Raw genomic sequence first — 22832 nt, forward strand, 5'->3', positions numbered from 1 at the left:
TTAAATCCAACATTTTGGTGGGAAGAAGGCAACTTGTTCCCTTTAGCCCTGAAGAAGCGTCATTGGCCAAAATTCATGCAGCTTCAGTCGCGTATCATGCATTGGAGTTGCAATATGGTGTTGTTGTCTGGTGGACGGCATTTCAAAAATCCACCAATTATTGAATACTCAGTTGGATCCAAAGGATGGATTGTTTGTGCATCAGAGGCGCATTAAGTGCGACACCAGTTTAGGGACTGCAGTTAATGCTACACTTAATGTCATTGGCCAAAATTCATGCAGCTTCAGCCGCGTATCATGTTGTCTGGTGGACGGCATTTCAAAAATCCATCAATTATTGAATACTCAGTTGGATCCAAAGGATGGATTGCTTGTGCATTAGAGGAGCATTGAGTGCGATACCAGCTGAGGGACTACATTTAATGCTACACTTTATATCTCTTTGAAGTGTATTTGAAGAAGTAGGGTTACGCATATCGAGAAGAGTTCTCCATCACTGCAGTGTGATCAAGCGTAGGCCGAAATTTCAGGGGAACTGCTATGTGCTCAAGCTAATTCTTTAAAATCTTACTCGACTTAAGGTAACGATATACAGAAGCTGTGAGGACGTCGAGGAAGAGGATTCTTCATAACATATTCTTGTTTCGAACTAGCCAGCAGAAAGAGTTTAACTTTAGATAAGCATTTCAATGAAGTCTTGTCGGAATAGCTTTCGCAACCCACCCGGCACGAGATAGCTATTCCGGCTGGAATAGTGAGATCTGATCTGTATGGTGTTCATTGCTGTCAAGCAATGAAGCAAGCTTGCAGTTAGCAAGCTACCGGGAGCGTTCATAGGTTGCGGATAGTTGAATGCTCCATACGGAGTAGGACGGCAGTCGCGGACAGTCATTGACATCGAGCGGAGTGATCTCAGTGAGAAGTCTGTCGGCACAGCATCTTGTACAAATACTGAGTGCCTATGGTGCTCGATATGTAGGCGAGTTATTGGCGTCTTCAAATAATCAATGGCCACCCTGTTTCCGCGGCGATCGTTCCCTTGGACCGGAACGAGCTTGCTCACCTACATGAGCATGACGAGGATCGCCACCTCCATATGAGAATACGGCTACAACAACAACAACAACTAGTCTTGTTTTAAAGAGATCTGGGCTGGCTGCGGTGGGAACAAGAAAGCATTTCCATTTTCCTGTTACTTCGGTTTCAGCTTGGAGATCATAGGCTATCCTCTTGAGAAGGCGCTTTTTCTTCGAATTCTACGCTCATCTGGTTTTTGGTACTTCTTTATTAAACAATTCCCATTTGGATTACCAATATTTTCAACATTATTTACCGTTTTCTAAATTTCTAACTAAAATGTCTAAAAAATTCCATTTTCAACTTACTTAACATCAACTCTTGCCAAATGCATAACCCTGGAACGGCCACTGCCGCAGGGCTCAATTAAATATCGTGAGGCCAACACCACACCACGTACAGCATTAAACATCGGTTTGGCTTTGGCATGATCAATGGAGGTTTCAACTATCACACAAGCACCTCGTGGCAAATCGTCACGCCAAGCTCTATAAATGGGAAAAAAATTTAAAAAGAAAAAAGCCATTAAGAAAAATCTTAAAAGGAAAAACACCCAAATCTGCAATACCTTAAAACGCAAAAATCGGTACATTGTTGGCCATCAATGGCATATTGGAATATTTCCGTATTCTCATCGAATTTCTTAATAGTTTGACTCTGCAGCAAATTGGGATCCCAGGAGGCACGTTGTCTTATGATATAGTCCAAAACATCTTTGGGTGGTCCCTCGATTTCGGTAATGCAACGCCACAAACGCAAGGGGTGGCCATCACCGACTTTTTTATAGGCAATTTCAACATTGGGATCGGTAATAGAAGTGGTGGTTATCCAGCCGCGAGATCTAAGACAGACAAGGATTAAGACATTTTAGTATTCTAGTTTGAGAACATTTTTGATTTCTATGGATACTCACTTCTCCCTACCCTCCTTTATGGTGGCACTGGTACTCTCATACAAATAACCTCGCCAATTATGAAATTGCATACCCTCGCCCAAGTTCTCCAGAGGCAGTGGTTTCGATTCCTCCATGTAGCTAAATTTACATTTACTCAATTTCTCTTTGGGTGCCGTATAGATTTGCTTATAATGCTGTATCATAAAGGCCAGGCACTCATGTGAGGCCTTGGCCTCAAACAACTCCTTGGCATCGGGCACCCCTGAGCCTTTGCCCTTGCGACGCGGTGAGGCTGTCACCGAATTGCTGCCCGTCGATATACTGCTATGGAATAATGAGGGCGCCAGGCAAACGGCTAAATTATTGGCGGTCATCTGATTATACTGAGAGTTGGCAGCGACAAGCGTCAAGAATTCCAAGAGAGCGAAAAGGATTTCACGATTTTCATCGGGTAATAATAGGACGGCAGATTGCACAGCATCCAGTCGAACTTCAGGTGGGAGATCTTAAGGGGAGAAAAAAAAAAAAAAAAAGAAAACAAAATTAGAAACAAATAACAAAATCTTCTCTAAAAACTTACGTTGAAATATCGCTGCAAATGTCTCCGACATTTTGGTGGTCAGCAGAGATTCAGGCAAATCTCTGAAATACTGTTTCAACATATCGGCCACATCATAGGCCTGTTGAGTATCAAACACATCCATGCACTCAGCATTGGTCTCAGAGTATTCTATCAGCTCTTTGAGCTTCAAAATCCTAGATTTCACACCACTTTTACGGAATAGGCCTATCTGATCCAGGGCATTCAATTGTAACCATCTAAAGGCTGCTCTCACTGCAATCGGCAATGTTTGACCACTCCTCTGCAGAATCAACAGCAATGGTACCCCAAATACTTTCTTATCCTTGTAGTCGGGCATTTTGATTTTCTTTATGAATTTGGGCAATTCCCAATTCCACCCCGAACGATGAGTGGGACAATAACGCTCCATATAACCGGTGAGTGTGACCAAAGCCAATTTGCGTATCATTTGCAATTGACCCGCGGACATGGCAGCAAACAGTATGCCATGTTCATTGGAATGAGGATCATTTTTCTGTGAGAAACATTTGCGGAATATCAAATTTGAGGGTCTTTCCTCCATTTGGAAGCTGTGCCATCTCACCACCGGTGCGGCCTTCTTTATGATCTCTATATCTTCGGGTTTGATTTCTTTGCGCGTGGTGGACCTTGAACGGAAACTGGCCGACCTGAAGCCATCACGCTTTTTGCCATCACGTCCCAAATTGAGGGAACCACCGCGGGAAAGTTTTTTCGTCTTAACCTCTGTGGTGTTGGAATTGGCATCCTTGATCAATAACTTTCTACCCTGGTGACACTCGGAATCGGAATGAGCCCCTATATCGTCCACCTTACCGGTTCTTTGTAAAAATCGGCGGGCCTTGGAGGGGGTTTTTCGTATGGTCAATTTATTTACAGCCGATGAGGACTCCTGACTATCACTGTAATACGAGGAAGAATCATCGGATTTGCCCTCCTTTACATAGGGCATGGTATTGGTGAAGAAATGCAACGGACTAGTCCTCATGGATCTGGGTGTGGTGGGTGTTCTCTTGGGGCTGGCTCGATTGGGACTTAGGAAATTATCGCTCTGTGATGGTACCTTCAGTTCATTGCCAAACAAGGGCCCCTTATTGAAGCTGTGCATGGGACTAACCGCCGATGGGGAGGGTGGCGTTGAGTACACAGCATCTGGCTTGCGCATACTCGATCTCTGGCCCAATTGTGAGAGATCCAAAACCTGCGGACCACTCAAAACTATGCCTTGGCGTTTTCTTCTGCGCGACTTGATGGATTCCACCCTTCTGAGTATAGCTTTAGCACCATCCTTTAAACGTTCACTGCCCGTTCTACGCAAGGGACTGGCATTTAGATCTGTGCTATCATTTTGGGCTGGATCAGCGGAATCATCGGCATGAGCACCAGGTAATGCCAGTGAGAGAGGAGCGCCCAGCACATCATACGAATCATCTTCGAAACGATCGGGACTGGATTCTTTGGACGAGGATTCGGTTTTCTCACATGCAGTAAGCTTAGCGGCGGGAGGTATTTCAAGGCCCATTTCACCAATACGCGACCAGCGTCGTATATGGGGTTGGAATGTCCAGTTTTCGCTTAAGGCAAAATTCTCATCATCGGAATCTTCCTTCTGTCATAGGGATACAGAGAAAGCAAGAGAGACAGAGGGAGAGAGAGAAAAAAGTGTTGTTGAGATTTTTTAGGTTTTTTGTTGAAGATTTTTGTTTGTCTTACCTGTGGTGTTTGTGGTTTGTGAGATTGATCTACCCTCATATTGGCACAACGATTCAATATGCACAAACGCCTGTATAAGGATTGAAGTTGATCATTTTCCAAATTGGTATGATCTTTGGCAACATTGGTTAGGTCAATGGGGAATTGATGATCTGGAAAAAGAAAGGAAGAAACACAAATTAATAAAAGTTACAGTTTCTTAAAATATTGCTACAATATATTTTTCTACACCATTGTTTAGGCACTTTGAGTATCATAACAAATTTTGAAAAAAATTTATTTTAATAAAAAATGTCTGCAGCGTTTTTAAGATACATAACTCGATATAGCCCTTATATAAATCAATTCTGCGAATTTGATACGCTTTGTATACCCACCACCATAGGATAGAGCGTTTATTCATTTAGTCATTCCGTTTGCAACTCATCGAAATACCCATTTCTGACCCTGCAATATATATATATATATATATTTGAATCAGTTAGGTTTAATCCACCCGACATCCAACTCAAATATGGTTCAGATCGGTCTTAATTCAGGTATAGCTGCCATATAGACGGATCGGCCGATTTATGGCCCAAAACCCATAAAAATTTTATTTACAACCCGATTTTGCCACACAGTGGCCTGATTTAAGCCTCCCGTCATCTGACCAGCATGTGGTCCGGACTTTATATAGCTGCCGTATACACCGATCTTCCAATTTAGGCTCTTAATCCTATAAAAAGTGGATTTGTTGTCCGATTTCGCTGAAACTGTGACTTATATAAGAGCTCTCGGGACCTGAATTAAATATGATCCAGACCAGCTCCCATTTGCATATTACCATGGATATGGTAGTGGAGTTGTTATAAAAGAGGATTGTTAATTTATCCATGGTGGTGGGTTTCCAAGGCTCGGCACGACCGATTTTAACACACTTTTAATGTTGCAAAATAACATTAAGTTAAGGTTAGCAAGAGTATATATGAGCCATATATATATGAGCATACGCCTTTGAGTTCTGCATTGTCATGGTGGGGGTAAAACTTGGCCTAAAGCTGAATGTCAGATTTTTACTTTGTCGTGTACTGTCTTCAGAAGGGTTTCGGAAGTTCGTCGGACCCGGACAATTGGTTTCTACTTTCAACAACAGTGTCCCAATCAGTTTTCATTTCTGTTGATAGGGTTTTTGTGGGTGGGATGGCCGATTGAAACACTAGGTCATATAGCCCTGACCAGTCGAGTCTTCTTGGTTGGGCTTTGCGGCTAAGGCATTGCCCCCATTTACTTAATCTCAAATTTGAGTATAACATTTATGTCTATCAACCCTCCCATTCTATCTATCAACCTCCCATCGTCTTTAATCGCATAACCGCTGTTGCTGCCTTAATATTTAAGCGGTATTTATATGGGTCGGATAACTAGAACTGTCTCCAGTTTCTAAGTGGGTGTGGTTGTCATAGCCCATGCTAAGATGTCGATGATGGTAATGTAATGCTCATACGTTGGACTTTTTCTCCTTCGCCGACCATCAAATTACTGAGGCGTAAGTTAGTATTTGTCTTAGCACGCTTGTGTAGAGCCTGTGGAAATCCTCGGATTAAGGCCAAATCAGTCCATATAAACCAATCGTTGAATGCGTCGTTCAAACAACACGTGTAATACAATCTATGGTGGAAGGTAAAGGATGATTTTTTAGCTATTATCTTTTTGGCAACACTGGTTTAAAAAATTCAATCACGTTTTGTTTCACTGTCAAACATATTCAGTTTGGTCTATAATTTAACCATGAATAGTCTTACATACAAATTATTGAATTTTATTATCAAAATACGTGCTCTGTTAAGAAAGATCATCGCGCGCTTCTTCCATTTAGCGGCGAAGCTCATTTTTGGCTCAATGGGTATGTAAATTAGCAGAATTGTCGATTTTGGAGGGAAGATCAGCCAGAAGCATTGCAAGGGCTACCAATGCATTCAGAAAAAGTCACAGTTTGTTGCGGTTTATGGGCTGGTGGCATCATTGGACCGTACTTCTTCAAAGATGATGCGAATCGTAACCTAACTGTGAATGGTGAGCGCTATCGTGAGATGATATCTAATTTTTTTTTCCAACAATGTAAGAGCTTGACTTGCATGACATGTGGTTTCAACCAGGACTGCGAAGTCGACAGGAGTCGAGTTTTTAAGGCAGCAGTCGGACTATTGAGCAGGAATCGTAGTTTGGAGAATTGTCGATTTTGGAGGGAAGATCAGCCAGAAGCATTGCAAGGGCTACCAATGCATTCAGAAAAAGTCATAGTTTGGTGAGGTTTATGGGCTGGTGGCATCATTGGACCGTACTTCTTCAAAGATGACGCGAATCGTAACGTAACTGTGAATGGTAAGCGCTATCGTGAGATGATATCCATTTTTTTTTTTTTTTTGCCAAAAATGCAAGAGCTTGACTTTTATGACATGTGGTTCCAACCAGGGCTGCGGAGTCGACTGGAGTCGAGTTTTTGAGGCCGGAGTCGGACTATTAAGCCGTAATCGTAGTTTGGTTCGGCACGCTCTCCGACTCTTGCTTAATACTCCGACTTAGACTCCGATCCGCAGTAATGCTTTCAAAAAAAAAAAAAAACGGCAGCCCTGGTATCAACAAGACGACACTTATTGAGAGGCGAGTTTGGTGAACATTTTATTTCACGTTCGGGACCGGTCTATGGGCCGCCTAGATCGTGCGATTTAACGCCTTGGGAGTATATTTTGTGGGCCAATGTTAAAGCTTTATCTATACAGGCAAGCCCTCTTCAATTGCTGGATTGGAAGACAAAATTGAAGCATTTATTAGTGAGATACCGGCCGAAATGTTGGAAAGAGATTGCCAAAATTGAACCAAGCGAATGGGCCATTTGAGGCGCAGTCACGGTGAACATTTGCATGAAATGGGGCTTAACCTAACTCATTGTCCCAAATTTCGGCAACATCGGACAATAAATACGCCTTTTATGGACCCAAAACTTCAAATCGAGAGATCGGTCTACATGGCAGCTATATCTAAATCTGCATCGATCTGAGCCAAGTTGAAGAAGGATGTCGAAGGACCTTTCACAACTCACTGTCCCAAATTTTGGCAAAATCGGACAATAAATGCGCCTTTCATGGGCGCAAGACCTTAAATCAAGAGATCGGTCTATATGGCAGCTATATCCAAATCTGGGCCAAATTGAAGAAGGATGTCAAAGGGCCTAACACAACTCACTGTCCCAAATTTCAGCAAAATTGGATAATAAATGTGGCTGTGGCCTAGGACCCTAAATCGGCGAATCGGTCTATATGACAGCTATATCCAAATCTGGACCGATCTGGGCCAAATTGAAGAAGGATGTCGAAGGGCCTAACACAACACACTGTTTCAAATGTCAGCAAAATTGGATAATAAATGTGGCTTTTATGGGCCTAAGACCCTAAATCGGGGGATCGGTCTATATGGGGCTATATCAGGATATAGTCCGGTATAGCCCATCTTCGAACAAATTTTGGAAAACAAAACAAAATTTTTAAAAACAAACCAAATTTTTGGACAAATTGTCCGTAGAAATTATTTTTTACAAAATTTTCTATAGAAATGAAATTTTGACAAAATTTTCTATAGAAATGAAATTTTGACAAAATTTTTTATAGAAATTAAATTTTGACAAAATTTTCTATAGAAATGAGATGTTGACAAAATTTTCTAAAGAAATGAAATTTTGACAAAATTTTCTATAGAAATGAAATTTTGAAAAAATTTTCTATAGAAATGAAATTTTGAAAAAATTTTCTATAGAAATAAAATTTTGACAAAATTTTCTTTATAGAAATAATATTTTATTTAAAATAAAATTTTGACATCCTTTTCTAGTTACTTGCACATAAACTACACATTCTGGCACTTCAGTTCTATTGGGCCACAAAACCCTTGAAATTCTTTTAGGGTTTTAAATTCTCAACATTTAACGCACTCTTCAATACGCCACCACATTTAACCACCATACGCCATGACAATAGCAGTCATTTCTCCCTGCACTTAATTAAAAGATTTTTAATTGCACCAAATTCCTAAAAGTTTACAAATTATTTGAATGTCAATGAGTTTGTATCAATACTCAATCAAATTTGAGTATAAATAAATCGGCCAAAGGTTAAAGGACATCTCAAACACACTCAAAGGCATACGGGTATGCAAATGAACACAACTCTGCTTCAATAAGACTTTAATTAAAAATAGCGAATACGCATTTGCAAAAAAATAGATCACATATGACGCCAATACATGTTCGTTGGAAAACGCATTTTACTAATTATAAAACAGAAAATCTCTAAAAGTCCATTCGAGACAAATCGATTTAAAAAAATGCCAATATCATATTAACTGCACAGCTAAAATTTTTCACTTTATTTAAATTATTTTTTGGGATTTTTTTTTAAATAAACCTTTTTTTTGGGAAAAAATTATTTTTATTGCATTTCTCACACCTTTTGTTTTCAACATCATCACAGCATACTTCTTTTTCTTTAACCACACATTAAGAATTTTCGCTATTCTACGTTGCAGACTCAAACGTAATCTCACTAAGAATCTCTTGGATTTGATTTGAAGACTTAAATACGATTGCCACGTAAGCGGATAAAATCTCTTGAGGACAATAATAAAATGGCCAAGAAGCAAACGTTTCGATGCCATGTGAGATTCTGAACTGAATGGAAAAATTAAAAAGATTTGCTGCTTTGCTGGACAAAAACCAAAAAAAAAGAAAAAAATCAAAAAAAAAAAAACACTTCTAGCCAAAAACAAAAACCAACGTAAATTCAATATTCGATTGAGAAAAAAAAATTCGGCAGGAAAACCAGATGAAACCACGCAGTAATTGCTACGAAAAAAAAATCAAAACAAGAGCACAGAAAAGGCACTTCATAGTGTAAGAAGGCATACGGATGCAGCCATGCACGTAAGTGTATTTAAAACAATTATTAAATTGTATATAGTAGGCTAGCTGATTGGGATTTTTTTTTTTTTTGAAAAACACCAAAACCTGAAGAGGGAGAGAGCGAGTCGTTTTTTTGCATATGCACTAGAGCAGAGGGAAAGAGGAAATATCTTTATTTTAATGAAATTCTGTGAGAAACAATACGTAAACAAATACGATGGAATTTATTGCAGGCAATGACAAATTTTGATTTACTACAGGAAAATGTGGTACATGCACGGAAAAACATGGCATGTAAAGTGAGACATTTTGGGGCTCATTGATGTCAGGGACAATTATGAGTGTTTCTTTTTAACAAATTTTGACACAATTCGCAAGAAAATTCCATTAAGGGAAGAAACAGAAATCAGAAATCGGTAATGATTTCGAGCCAATAATCAAAACATTAAAATAACGTCGCTAAAAATGTTTTCATAAACATTTTATTAGGGAACAGAGATGCTTTTCAATGAATGCAGTCCGTTTAAAGTTTTAGCTCAATGAGGCAAAATTTCTATGAAACTTTTCCTAAAAACAACATTTCTATGAAATTTTTCCTAAATACCAAAACCATGAAATTTTACCTAAAGACAAATTTTCTTTTAAATTTTGTCTAAAGATAAAATCTCTATGAACTTTTCCCTAAAGACGGAATTTACCTAAAGACAAAATTTCTATGAAATTTTACCTAAAGACAAAATTTCTATGAAATTTTACCTAAAGACAAAATTTTACCTAAAGACAAAATTTCTATGAAATTTTGCCTAAAGATAAAATCTCTATGAAATTTTCCCTAAAGACAGAATTTCTATCAAATTCTCCCTAAAGACAAAATTTCTGTAAAATTTTGCTTCAATACAAAATTTCTATGAAATTTTACCTATAGACAAAATTTCTATGAAAATTTCCCTAAGGACAAAATTTCTATGAAATGTTACCTAAAGACAAAATTTCTATGAAATTTTATCTGTATGATGACGATAGTATAGTTACACGTACCAAAATTTTTCCTAAATATTCTCAAGAATATTTCATTTGGGCCCGTTCCGCTTCGCCTTCGTTCTTTGTCTTAACCTTTTATTCCCTGTCCTTTTAGTTAGTATTTAGTTGTATGCCCCATGTGCGAAAATTCGTGGAAAAATGCAAAATTTGCCCATCAACATTCCATTAAGCAATATGGGCGCTGCCCTGAGCTGAGTGCTGCCCGAATCAAGTATTAAGCTCAATAATAAGAGCTTCTCTCTTATAGCCAATTCTGAACGTCGTGCCTCAATGCGACACCTCTTTCTGGAGAAGTTTATACATGCCTTCAATGTATGGCATAGTTCCTCACAAATGTCGCCAGCATGAGAAGGGGAAAACCAACGCTGACATTTTTTTCTAATGTTCGTTTCAGGTTTGAACCCAAGCGTATTGAGTCATAGGGGGACATACTTTTATACATTTACATTTATTTAGAATAAAAGTTTTAATTAGCTTTTGTTTAATTAATTCGTCTAATTTATAACAATTGATTGATCCTTTAACTTGATTATTAAACTTAAACAATGAAATAATTACGTCAATACTGGAAAAAAAAGTGTGTAAACCTCACACCGAGTCTGTGTTATCTCCTCTTGACGTGGAACATCACGTCAGTTTTATGACGCGTTCTACCATAGTGGCGATTTGTTTATTTTTAAATTTATTTCACTACGATTGGCACTTGTTGTACTCTGTGTGTGTTTCTTTGTATCAATGTTTGTTAAACATAAAACACGATGCTCATTGTAGGCCAAAAAAAAAAGCATCAAATAAAACTTTTCACACTTGGAAACTATAACAATTGTTAAGTAAAAAAGAAAAAAATAGATATTGATGGCCGATATTAAAAGAATGGGTTATTGGTGCCCCGTATTAAAAGTTTGGTGGCCCGTATTACAAGTATTGGCTATTGCTGGCCCCTATCAAACAGTTTAAAATTGGCAGAGAATTAACTTTATTAAAAGTTCATTAATCTTGAGTCTATAAAACACACAACAGGAAAAAAGTCCAAGACAAGAAATGCGTGTGTGTTGACATCTAGACAAGACTGTTTAAAAATCCCCACAAATGTTACAAGTCTGGCAAGAGACATACATTCATAAATATGTCTGCGAAGTCTGTGTCCAATTTCCCAAAACGTATTGAATGAAATGCAATTTGTCCTAGCTTATTTGGGTTGTATCTGCCATTTGTGTCTAAAGTCTGCACAGAATCAACTTCAGCAAAAACTTTGTAGAAATTAAATGCGAACCGTAAAGGCGTCATCATCCGCATCATCGTTTGTCTTAACAATCACAGTCTGTCTGGTCAATCGTCATTCATTCATCTATCTGACTGTACAGCCATCCTTCTGTCCATTCTGGCTATCTATTCTACATATGTTTTGCTGATATTAAGCGTCTGGCATTTTTGCTCAATTTGCCCATTTTCCCACATTGCCAACACACTAATATTGCTATAAATCAGCATAGGAACTGCTGTAACTCTACCATATCACCTCCTAAGGAGTTTTCTTTTGTTTGAGTGCCATTGAAGCAATAGCGTCAGCAACAGCAGCAGCTATTTACCATCAGCCTTATAAACACTTTTTTTATATCGAATATTCCCTCTACACTTATAGGTATGTTATACGCATGATATAGTTATTGATTTGTTAGTAAATATAGAACTTGATTTCCTACATACTCGGGGTGATACAATGTGAAATGGGATATTAGTTGTCTCTTGGAAAGTGTTGAATGAAATGAGTATTGTAGCCTTTACATATTTCTATCTGAACCAAATTGATTTTCTTTCTTAAATTATAAAGAAAATAAGTGAATGATAGCACTTGGAAGGCCTGAACTTTTGTATTACCATCACCGTGGATCTTCCGGGAACCGTATGTTGACACAAAATCAAGGGGTTGGTTTATAAGGTCAAATATAATACACAGAAAAAAAATAACTCTAAGAAATAACCAACTACCAAATCTGCATGTGCAACAGTTAAATATCAATGATTTTCAGCATTGAATTCGAGACCTTAATTCCCGAAATTGGGTTTTAGAAACTTGACAGACAAAGTGATTGAAATTTTTTGAATTTCCAAAAATTCTTTTGTTAAGTTAGTTATTTAAGCACATCCGAATGGCATGGGACATTCATGATTTGCAAATCCTGGTTCTAATCCCCCGACCCGTCAAAACATTTTTTTCTGTTATTTTTTCTTTTAAATTATTTAAAAAAAAAATCGGTTTAAAATATATATTTCGTATTAAAACCATTTTTTAAATAGTTTCAACTAATTTTTCAATTTAATTTAATTGAAAAACTTATTACTACTCATTAATACTTATTGCGTTACTTCATCGTTAAGAAAATTATGTCAATAGGCTTGAGCATGCGTGGAAAACTACCAAACATGAGATTATGAGTTCAAATTTCAGCGGCGGCAAAATTAATGAAATTCATTTTATAGCAATAGATAGTACAGAGAGGGACAGAGAAAAAACCGAGAGCAAAAGTAAACGAACGAAAATAAAAAAGCGCGCGATCCGAACCAAGGAAATAAAACTACCACCACAGCGGACAGTACTGCATCAAAGCGAACATGAGATGGTTGGTTAATGGTATATTGTTTTGCTTATGAATTATATTGTTGTTGTTGTTATACGTTGGCTTGCAAAGTTTGCAACAAATTTTTACTTTGATTCGTTGAGATTTAAAATGAGTTATTGCAGGAAAATTAACAAATTTTGTCGTCGATTTTTCGACAAAAGTTGTTTTTTTTTCCAAATTATTTTTATCTGGGTAAGCATCGATACGCTTTTTTTGAGTGCCTTTCAACAACAAATTTTTACTATGGTTCGTTGAGATTCAAAATGAGTTGTTGCAGAAAATTAACAAATTTTGTCGTCGATTTTTCGACAAAAGTTGTTTTTTCCAAATTATTTTTATCTGTGTAAGCATCGATAGGCTTTTTTGGGGCTTGCGATCGTGGATGTATGTAAAACAACTCACTCTTCCAAAAGTACCTCTTCTATGGGCTCCAAAATAATTCATTTTCAATCTTGACCGGCTTCTGGTAGCCATTTTTTTTATGATGTACTTCAAACCAAGTTTCACCTTGGCCCATTTTTTTTATTTTTAAAGACTGTGAACTACATTCAATAGACCGACGGACGGGTCTTAGAATTTTGCGACGATCAAGAATATATACTTTGTAAAGTCGGAAACGAATAGCCCAGCGAAATAAAAGACCCAAACCCATGACAGGCACTTTAGAAGATCCAAATCATGCATAGTAGAGCTGCAAAATGCAAGTTTGTCCATAAACATTCCACTAAGGAAACAGGGGCTAACTTCTCACGTATCAATGATTGCTGTCCGATTCAAATTTTTTAAGCTCAATGATAAGGGCATCCTTTTTATAGCCGAGTTCGAATGGCGTGCCGCAGTGCGACACTTCTTTGGAGAGAAATTTTACATGGCATAGTACCTCATAAATGTTGCCAGCATTAGGAGGGGAAAACCAACGTTGAACATTTTTTCTGATGATCTCGCCAAGATTCGAACCCAGGCGTTCAGCGTCAAAGGCGGACATGCTAACCTCTGCGCTACGGTGGACGAGTTAATATTGGATTATTTTATCAGATTATTGGGTGATTTTGACTATATTTGACATGGACATGGACAAGAATTACCATGTTTTATGAGAGACATAACAGAAGACATGTGCAAAATTTCAGCCAAGTGGGACTAAAATTGCGCCCTAAGGGCTCAAGAAGTTAAATCGAAAGGTCGGTATACATAGCAGATATGTATAAACGTGGATCAATTTGGCCTGTTTACAGTCCCAATCGACCTACATCAATGAGAAATTTCTGTACAAAATTTCTTTCAGTTAGCTTTACTAGTTCGAGTGTTAGGGTACAGTATAAAAATACAGTACCTTAACCAATCCCATGGGAGCATGTTGTATGTACCAGATTAACCCGTGGAGATCCTTCATCGCTTCAAATCTACATAACGTTATGATCGAAGTAATCTAAATTTCAGAATCCATTAATTTTTGCTCGAGATTTCCACCTTTTGCATTGACTATTACTCTAAGTCAGTTAAAAAAACGAATAACAAGCTGCAGAATGTTATCTGCAGGTATTTTGGCCCATTTCCGGACAATGGGTTTCTTCAGTGCATTTATACTGGCTGATGTTTTAGTTCTTATTTTGCTCTCTAAAATAGCCCAAAAGAAATGTCCATTGGATTGGCATCTGGCAAATTAGACAGCCACGGAGTGGACGTAATGAAGTGCGGAATACGATTTTTCAGCCATTGTTGGTTTACAAGTGCGACGGTGCCGAGTCTTGTTGGTACGTTTATGGCCTACGACCGTGCCTACAGCTCCAGACTAGCTTCCAAAATGCCTTTCCGATAATAAGGCTTATTTTCTTTGACACCAGACCCGATGAAAACGGTTGGAAAGCAACCATCGGCAGTCATAGCTGCCCATACCATCACTTGAGAAGGAAAAGTACTTCGGGTGGCCGTTTGTAGACTCAAATGTTCGTGTTTGGGATCGGTTTAGTTACCAGACGGTTGAGTAAACACACAATTGGGAAATTTTTCTCGTCAGGTATCACGATATTTGGAAATTCACCATGTTCTTTAAAATGCATCAACTCCTTTGCTCATTCGAGTTTATATTGTTTGCTTTGGTGTTAGATCGTGTGCCTTTTGGAACTTGTAAGGCTATACCTTTTGATGGTATATTTTTAGATCGTTAGATTTTTGATAGCCATTACGGCTTGAATTTCATTGAATTTGAACCTTCACTTGCCAAACCATTTCAGGTGTTGTTGCAGTTTTTTTTTTGGACCACCTCAAACACTTTAATCACTTTGAGGTGTTTGAGTTCGCAAGCAATAGTTGGTTGTGCCTTTTCAGTCAAATATAAACAATCACAGTATTATGCTTGAACTTCATAACGAATAACTTTCTTTTCTAACAAACTCAGAAGCGGCTTTAAGTGGCTTTTAAACAATATAATCTTCTGTCAGCAACAAATAGCATGGTACTTTCAGTTCCATTTTGACAGATATACCAGTGTGAACGTAGTGACGTTATGTGTCAGCCAATCTGTATAATGTTTTGCTTGAATTATACGTAACTTTGTTGCCCCATGACTATGTCTAGCAATCAATCGTGTTATAAAAAAACATACGTCCTTTTTAATGAGACTAATAGGAATTTTTAGAATTCCCAGGTAAATCCTCAAGGTTTTAAGTTCTTATTTAAATTGATAATGAGTTTCCAAAACTTATATTAGAGAAAACTTTTGTAATGTTAGTTTGCAGCTAAAGCTCCAAAATGAATACCTGCTTTCCTCTATCATCCTATCCAAATGTTTGACAAACTTAAAAAATCAATCCATCAAAAGTTATACCGCAGCCACATATACTGTTATAGTTCATGTCCCATCAACTCTTATCCTTTAGTTTTCAATTTCATTTAATTTCATGTTAATGAAATTGATATGCCGATCATGATCATCACCTTCTCTCCGAAACTTGCAGATGGGCACAATTGTCTTGTTAAAATGCAAACGAGGAAGAAAAAAAGGCGAATCTTTGGTATTTCATTATTTCAAAGGAACAAGACAAGAGATGAAAGATCTTGAACCAAGAAAGGGATAAAATACAGTAAAATGCAAACAACATGGTTCAAGATCAGCGAACTTTATATATGGGATTTCTAAGAACATTTAAGAACCACAACAAGGTGTGGATTTTTGTGGCGTGTGCGCAAGGAGAGTTTTTTTTATTTTTTTAATTATTTTTCTTGAGTTGAAAGACCTTTTTTGAGAAAAAGGGTTCAAAAGGACACTACTAACTGTCTGAAGATCTCTTAAAGATTTAGGAAGGAAAGAACTTTAATTGTTTGTAAAGCAAGGTAAAGCAAAAAATAAAATACCAATACCACGCAACATTAATGCATAATTTTAAAATTCTCTACCATGAAATGGGAAGTAATGTTAGTTCAGCCTTACCATTTGTAGCCATCATCCAAAGGTTGTTGTTAAACTAAGACCTTTTGAATAAATTATTTGCCGCAAACGAAATTCGTAAAAGATAACTAGCAAATATTGATCAAAGGCTGGTTAGAGTCTATAAAAAAACGTAAATTTGGAGAAATTTCATACTACTCAACTAAATACTTCACAATGAGATATTTATCAAAGGCAAGTAAGATTCGATTTCACTACGTCCGTTCACTTATGGTATCAATCCCATGGCAGCCGGTTGTACGTACCGGATTGACCCGATGGAGTTCTTCATCGGCAAGGGTTGCCGCCTCAGTGTATAACAACACACTGCTACAACAACAACAACTTATGGGAATTCCTACAGTGTTAACGCAATCCCATGGCACATACCGGATTGACCCGATGGAATTATTCATCGGCTAGGGCTGCCACCTCAGTGTACAACAGACTGCTACAACAACAATACAGTGTAACCAATAAGAAAATAATATAGTTAAAGTTAATTTGTTTGAAAATTATTTACTGCAAATGAAATTGTTTATTGCAAACGTCGGGTAGAAATTGTAGAATTTTTATTCTAGTGCTAACTAACGTTTGGTATCAAAAAATTTTGAAACAGTAGAATGTTCGTCAGTTATCAGGAATCATTTTGGGCTAAGTGCCTGCACTGATAGAAAAATTGCGACACTTTGCCAATACCGCTTGGTATTATTTTTTCGCGTCATTGGCAATGATTTTTAATACCATTTGGTATCAGTTCAATACCCGACAAAGGATACTATTAAGAATTGACGACGTCACATTTGTACTCTTTTCATCCGTCAATGTTTTTTTTTAGGTCCATTAGGGGGTGGAATAATCAAGGTTCGGTACTAAAACCAACATCGGTCTGTTGCTGAAACCAATAACAGATTGGTATTAAAACCTATACCAGTTTGGTAAAAAGACTAGTACCAAACGGTACTAATCATTTTATGTTTCATCCATACTATCCAGTATTGTTTTTGCACCATACGGCGTTGTTTTACTATATATTGTTGTTGTTGTTGTAGCAGTGTGTTAAACACTGAGACGGTAGTCCTTGCCGATGAAGAAATCCATCGGGTCAATCCGGTACGTACAACCGGCTGCCATGAGATTGACTATATATTGTAATACCATATGGTACTGAAATTAGCACGTTTGGTATCAACTTTTCTCTTGGTGTGTGCGGCGGCACAATCTTAACTTTTTGAAATATGCACTGCATTCGACCCAAAGGTATTAACAAGTTGGCCAACAATGTGGAGTATATTTGAAGTCAAGATACAACCATGAGACTTAGAAGTTTAGATTATAAATAAAAGTGTATTGTAGAAGCCAAAGAGGAGTGTGCTTGGGTGGGCTAGTTAGAGTTTATTACGCCATGTCTGTCTGCCCGGGTGATAAATTCAGCGATGTTCAGACAAACAAAGCATTTATAAATAATATACAAAAAACTAAGTTCGTTTGTGGAAATTTTTATCACAACCGATACTAGTTAGTTAAAAAATTTGAAAATTAACTGAATCCAAAGATTGTATCTGCCTTATAGTTGAACTCACGAACCTCTAATGTCGTACTTACCTCCACAAAATATGGACTTTAGTTCTTTTACGGAAATTGTTTGCCACAAACGAACTTTGTTTAGGATAAAAATCGAATAATTTTGATTTTATAGGCAATTTATTACTTTCCGCTAATTTCGAGGAACAAACTCAACGTAAATTCCCAATCTTCATTTTGTTTTATACAAATTTACTGCATAGCCCCATTATTCAATGTTTAATACTCTTTGCATTTCATCTATGTTGGAGGGCATATAATATTCGGTCTAACCAACAAGTTGTCTTAAAGAAAACTTTGGTTTTTGTTTTTTTTTTTTTCAAATACGAAGTAAGAAGGAGTGTCATTTGACATCAGATTGTTCTTCCTTCCATTGGCATGAAAAAACATGAAGTGCCTCCAAAATTGAAAAAAATTCATAAAAAAAAATATCCTCATCGCACGCTTCACTGATGTGGTTGTTAGTTGGTGGCGACGGCCGTATAGCCCAACACCACAGCCCCAATGCAAAATCCAGGCGATATAACAACAATATCGCCCATGTCTGTTGAGATTTTACGCCTGAAGGGTTTACACAGAGTGATTATGAGCAACAAGGCAACAGCATCATTGCAAAGCACCAACACCAGCGTCATCAATACCACTAACTAACATATACCTTTGCCGTATCACATAATGGATGCTGGCGCGAAAGAAGAAGAAAATAAAACATTAGATTTTAAGAATTTCAACATATTCCACGAACAACGTAAGAAACCACCTCACAATGCCACCATCGCCATCAACGTCATCATCATTGAAAATGCCACAAAACGAATCTTATGAAATATGGTTTAAATAATTTCTGAATGCGTGCCCAAGATAAAAGTTCTTTGACTCTTTCAGGCTGTTTTTGGAGGGTTTCATGTAGAAAATATTGCAAAAAAAAAAACTGAAATAAAAACCCAAAGACATGAATTATGTTTTGAATACAATGGCTTAAAAAAAAAGTGAATCTGTATTTATGGCAGCTGCACTGAACTGATCTTCAGAGGCTGAGCGTACAACCTCCAAACGAATCAACCTGGCATGCATGGCTTTTGAGTAGTTTTTCGGCTTTGTTATTGCAAAAAAAAAGGTTTTTTTTCCAGCGATGGTGGCCTTTAAAGAAATTAAAAGTTCCTTTTTGCACTAAATAAAGGTAATTTTATTATATCTTTAAAGCTTGAACTGTTATAAATTAAAAAAACAACAACAACAACAACAAACTGTTCAATGGGGTTTAATGTCCACATTGGATATAAAGAAAATACGCGAAACAAAAACACCTCCAACAATTTTTTGGGGCCCTATAAAGTTATGAAGGTAATTTTGGTTCAACAAAAGACTTGTATACCCCTATAGGATGGGGGTATAGTAATCTAGTCATTCTGTTTGCAATACCTCCAAATATTCGTCTAAGATTGACTGTGATCGTCTTGACGATCAGGTAACAAATACAGATAGTGTATAAAGGATATGAAAAGAACATTTTTCCCAGCCACTGGTAACCGATGATTGTGGCCAAGAGCATACCGCAGAACCAATCCCTGATGATGGCATATAATGTTTACCTCATAGTCAGAATTAGTTCCAAGTAGCAGTTATCCTACTGAGGAACAACAATGCAGCTGGAGCCGATGGCTTGCCGGAGGCGACACTCTGATAATGCATATATATCAGTGTGAATTTGCCACCGGAGACCGTTGTGGAGCAGAGGTTAGCATGTCCGCCTATGACGCAGAACGCCTGGGATCAAACCCCGGTGTGAACACCCATGGGACACTACTCACAAGAGAACATATGATACTCGCATATGCCGACGACATTGATATTATGGATCGGCCACCGGAAGAAGAAATGCAGCCTTTAAAGTATCAAAAGAGAATCAACGAACATGTTTTTGGCAAGTTTGGCTTGAGAAAGCTGGTAAGGCAGTATATGGGGTGTGTGGCAGAAAAATCTTCTTAAAAAAATGATTTGGCAAAGAGAACACAACAGCTCATTTTTTGAAAATTGCAGCGAGATGCTTTCTTTTGACTCAGTCCACAGCCAGTAAATTTCTCATATCTTATTGCAGCGGCGATGAATACGAGACAAAAATACTCCCAAGCACTGAATGGTGGTTGTTTTTCAAAATTATCTACTCAACAGCAACTTTTTTTTACTCTGTCTTCAGCGTCTCGCTCTTCAGTAGTCTTGAAATACAACATCATGTGGGTTCAGCGTTCACGAGTTCAGCAAAATCAGTCACCAATGAATGGTTTTGTGCAGGCCTTCGGTATGAACCATGAGTTGTATGACGTCGATTGCATAGTTATACGCATCAAAATACGTTGGCTAGGTCATGTTGTCAGAATGGATGAAAAAGCCCCAGCAAAGAATTTTTTTGAAGACGATCACGATCCCGATTTTAGAAGAAGCGTAGAGGATTGAGGCGCTTGAAACGATAAGCGTTCATACTGACAGCGGGCATATTGATCTTCAGCTTTTGGGTCTAAAGCCCATAAAAGTCGCATTTGTTATCCGACTTCACTGACATTTGAAACTGTGAGCTGCTTTAAGACTTCCGCCATAAATCCCAAATATGGGATTCGAGATCGTATCATATTTAGACATAGTTTACATATAGGCCGATCTGCCTATTTAGAGTCTTAGGCATATAAAATCCTTTTTTCCCCAATTTTGCTGAGTTTTGGAACTAACTTCGATTTAAAATATTTATTATATTTCAAGGTGTTATAATCTTAATAACGAGATTTGGGGAAAAATTCACTTTATAGGCGCAATCCCCTAGTTCTGAGCCCAGGAACGAGATTCTGAAGTCCGTTTCTGGGACAATGATCTCCCGATTCCCTAGCGACCCAAAAAGCCCCCTCGGGGGGGAGGTGTGCATATTGTTGTCGTTGACGCTGCCCAGAAATTGCAGCGTGGATGTGGCAATAACATTGTAATACCCTTAGGAGTACATTTAATGTGTTTAATCATCCTCCTCCTCCTCTCCATCCTAAATTTTGGATAAAAATGAAAATTAGAAAAAAGCGCTGGTTTTTTTTTTCGTTTTCATTATCTACTCCTTAATACCTTTTATTTGGTACACATATTGCCTAGGGTTAAAGGGGGTTCAAAATCCTCAAAATCCCATAGGTCCTACCCAGGTCCAATTTTATATAGGATGGGGGGTATATTTGGTTAGTCATTCCGTTTGTAACACATCGAAATATCCATTTATGACCCAACAAAGTACATATATTTCGGATCGTCGTAAAATTCTTAGGCGAATTAACGATGTCCATGTGTGTCTGTCCGTCCGTCTATTGTAATCACTCTACAGATAACAAAAATTGAAATATTGAGCTGAAATTTGGCACAGATATGTCTTATTGCTGCTCGCAGGTTAAGTTTCCGAACGGGCCATTTTTAGATATAGCAGCAATAAAGACCGATCTGCCGATTTGGGGTCTGAAACCCATAGAAACTGGATTTATTACCCGATTTTGCCGAACAGTGGGTATCACAGTGAGTATCTTTAAGTTTGCCGACATCCGACCTAAAAATGGTTCAGTACGGACTATATTTACATATAGCTGCGACATAGACGAATCTGTTGATTAAGGGTCTAAAGCACATAACAGCGATTTCGCTGAAATTTAAAATGGTGAGTTGTTTAAAGCCCCCTGACATCCGACTTTAATGTGGTTCAGATCGGACTATATATACATATTGCTGTCATATAAACCAATCTGCCGACTTAGGGTCTAAAGCCCATAAAGACTTCATTTATTACCCGATTTCGCAGAAATTTGGGACAGTGAGTTGCTTGGAGTCGGAGTCGAGGCAAAATTACTCGACTCCGCAGCCCTGGATCAAATTATTTCGATACAGATAATATGTAGGTTCAGAATCGTCTACAAATAACCGAGGTGGTGGCTATCCATGTATTAATTTTTATTTTAGAAATTTTAAACCTTTCTTTTATATCTTTGAATTTTTTTATTTTTTTATAGTTAAATTTTTTTAAATTTTTTAATTTTTTGAAAAAAGTTGTTACTTTTTAAGTACAACATTTTTTGTAGAGCATTTCCATATTCGTTAACATTCTTCCTATTCGCTCTTCAGCAAAATTACATTTCCAAATCGACATCAAAAGGCAGCCAGTGCACAACACACCATAACTGGTGGTGCACTATAAAGGTTTGGCCATTCAACCATTTTTAGCCATTTTCTTATTTGGTCATAACTTTGTACGGACAATCGGACAAAAGTTATTACAGTCGCATATGCAAGACTCTTTTATATTCACTTGACTGACCTTGAAATATGTCGTTTTTTTTTCTTTGTAAAAGGAAAAAATCATAAATTTTCTTTGATTGCAAGACACGCAAACCCAAAACTAAAAGCAAATTGGACTACACTAAAAAGGAAATATCAATTCTTCATAAAGAAGAAGAATGGGCGAAGGAATATAAAGCAAGGCTTCTGGAGGCTGAAGTGGTTCGTTTTCATTTGCAATGGTTTCCTAACCCTTTTTTGTCTTTTCTTTATGGCCTACAGCTATGGTGGTCATATATATCATTTTTGTAAAAATCCACTATACCTCTTAAAATGCTTTGAAAAATATTTATAAAAGAAATAAATTATTACACAACCTAGGGATGTTGCAAGTTGCTGATGTGGACGATGTGGGATTTTATTTTAATTTTGTTTTTCAAAAAACTTGGACTTTAATTTTTAGGCTTGTTGGCACTTTTGACTTCTTTTGTTGAATCTTCTTGCTACTTTTTGTTGTCTCTGTTTCTTTTTGGTGGTATGAATTTCAAAAGATTAATGTCCATTTTAATGAGATTCTTGTAAGAATTTCTGCTACATTTACACACACTCTCATATGTCTGTCCATTGTTATTTTTTCCCTAAGAGTTGTG

The 22832-nt window shown here is 37.5% G+C and overlaps 1 protein-coding gene and 1 long non-coding RNA gene across 5 annotated transcripts in view; one reads left to right on the top strand and one right to left on the bottom strand.

The window, feature by feature from the left end:
• Positions 1 to 22832, bottom strand: part of LOC106089100 (rho GTPase-activating protein 7) — a 79842-nt gene that overhangs the window by 1260 nt on the left and 55750 nt on the right. For all 3 annotated transcript variants that reach the window (XM_059363866.1, XM_013254868.2, XM_059363865.1), the window contains exons 4-8: positions 4287 to 4438; positions 2553 to 4182; positions 1991 to 2477; positions 1646 to 1918; positions 1386 to 1565 (exon numbers count right to left, since the gene is read on the bottom strand). In XM_059363866.1, the coding sequence (XP_059219849.1) occupies positions 1386 to 1565; positions 1646 to 1918; positions 1991 to 2477; positions 2553 to 4182; positions 4287 to 4438 (2722 nt within the window). The remainder of the gene's footprint in view (positions 1 to 1385; positions 1566 to 1645; positions 1919 to 1990; positions 2478 to 2552; positions 4183 to 4286; positions 4439 to 22832) is intronic.
• The window catches only part of LOC131995306 (uncharacterized), a 107161-nt gene continuing 93105 nt past the window's right edge, over positions 8777 to 22832 (top strand). For both annotated transcript variants that reach the window (XR_009397366.1, XR_009397365.1), the window contains exon 1: positions 8777 to 9240. This is a non-coding gene — a long non-coding RNA (uncharacterized LOC131995306). The remainder of the gene's footprint in view (positions 9241 to 22832) is intronic.

The sequence above is a fragment of the Stomoxys calcitrans genome, chromosome 2, assembly GCF_963082655.1.
Source record: "Stomoxys calcitrans chromosome 2, idStoCalc2.1, whole genome shotgun sequence".
Lineage (NCBI taxonomy): Eukaryota > Metazoa > Arthropoda > Insecta > Diptera > Muscidae > Stomoxys > Stomoxys calcitrans.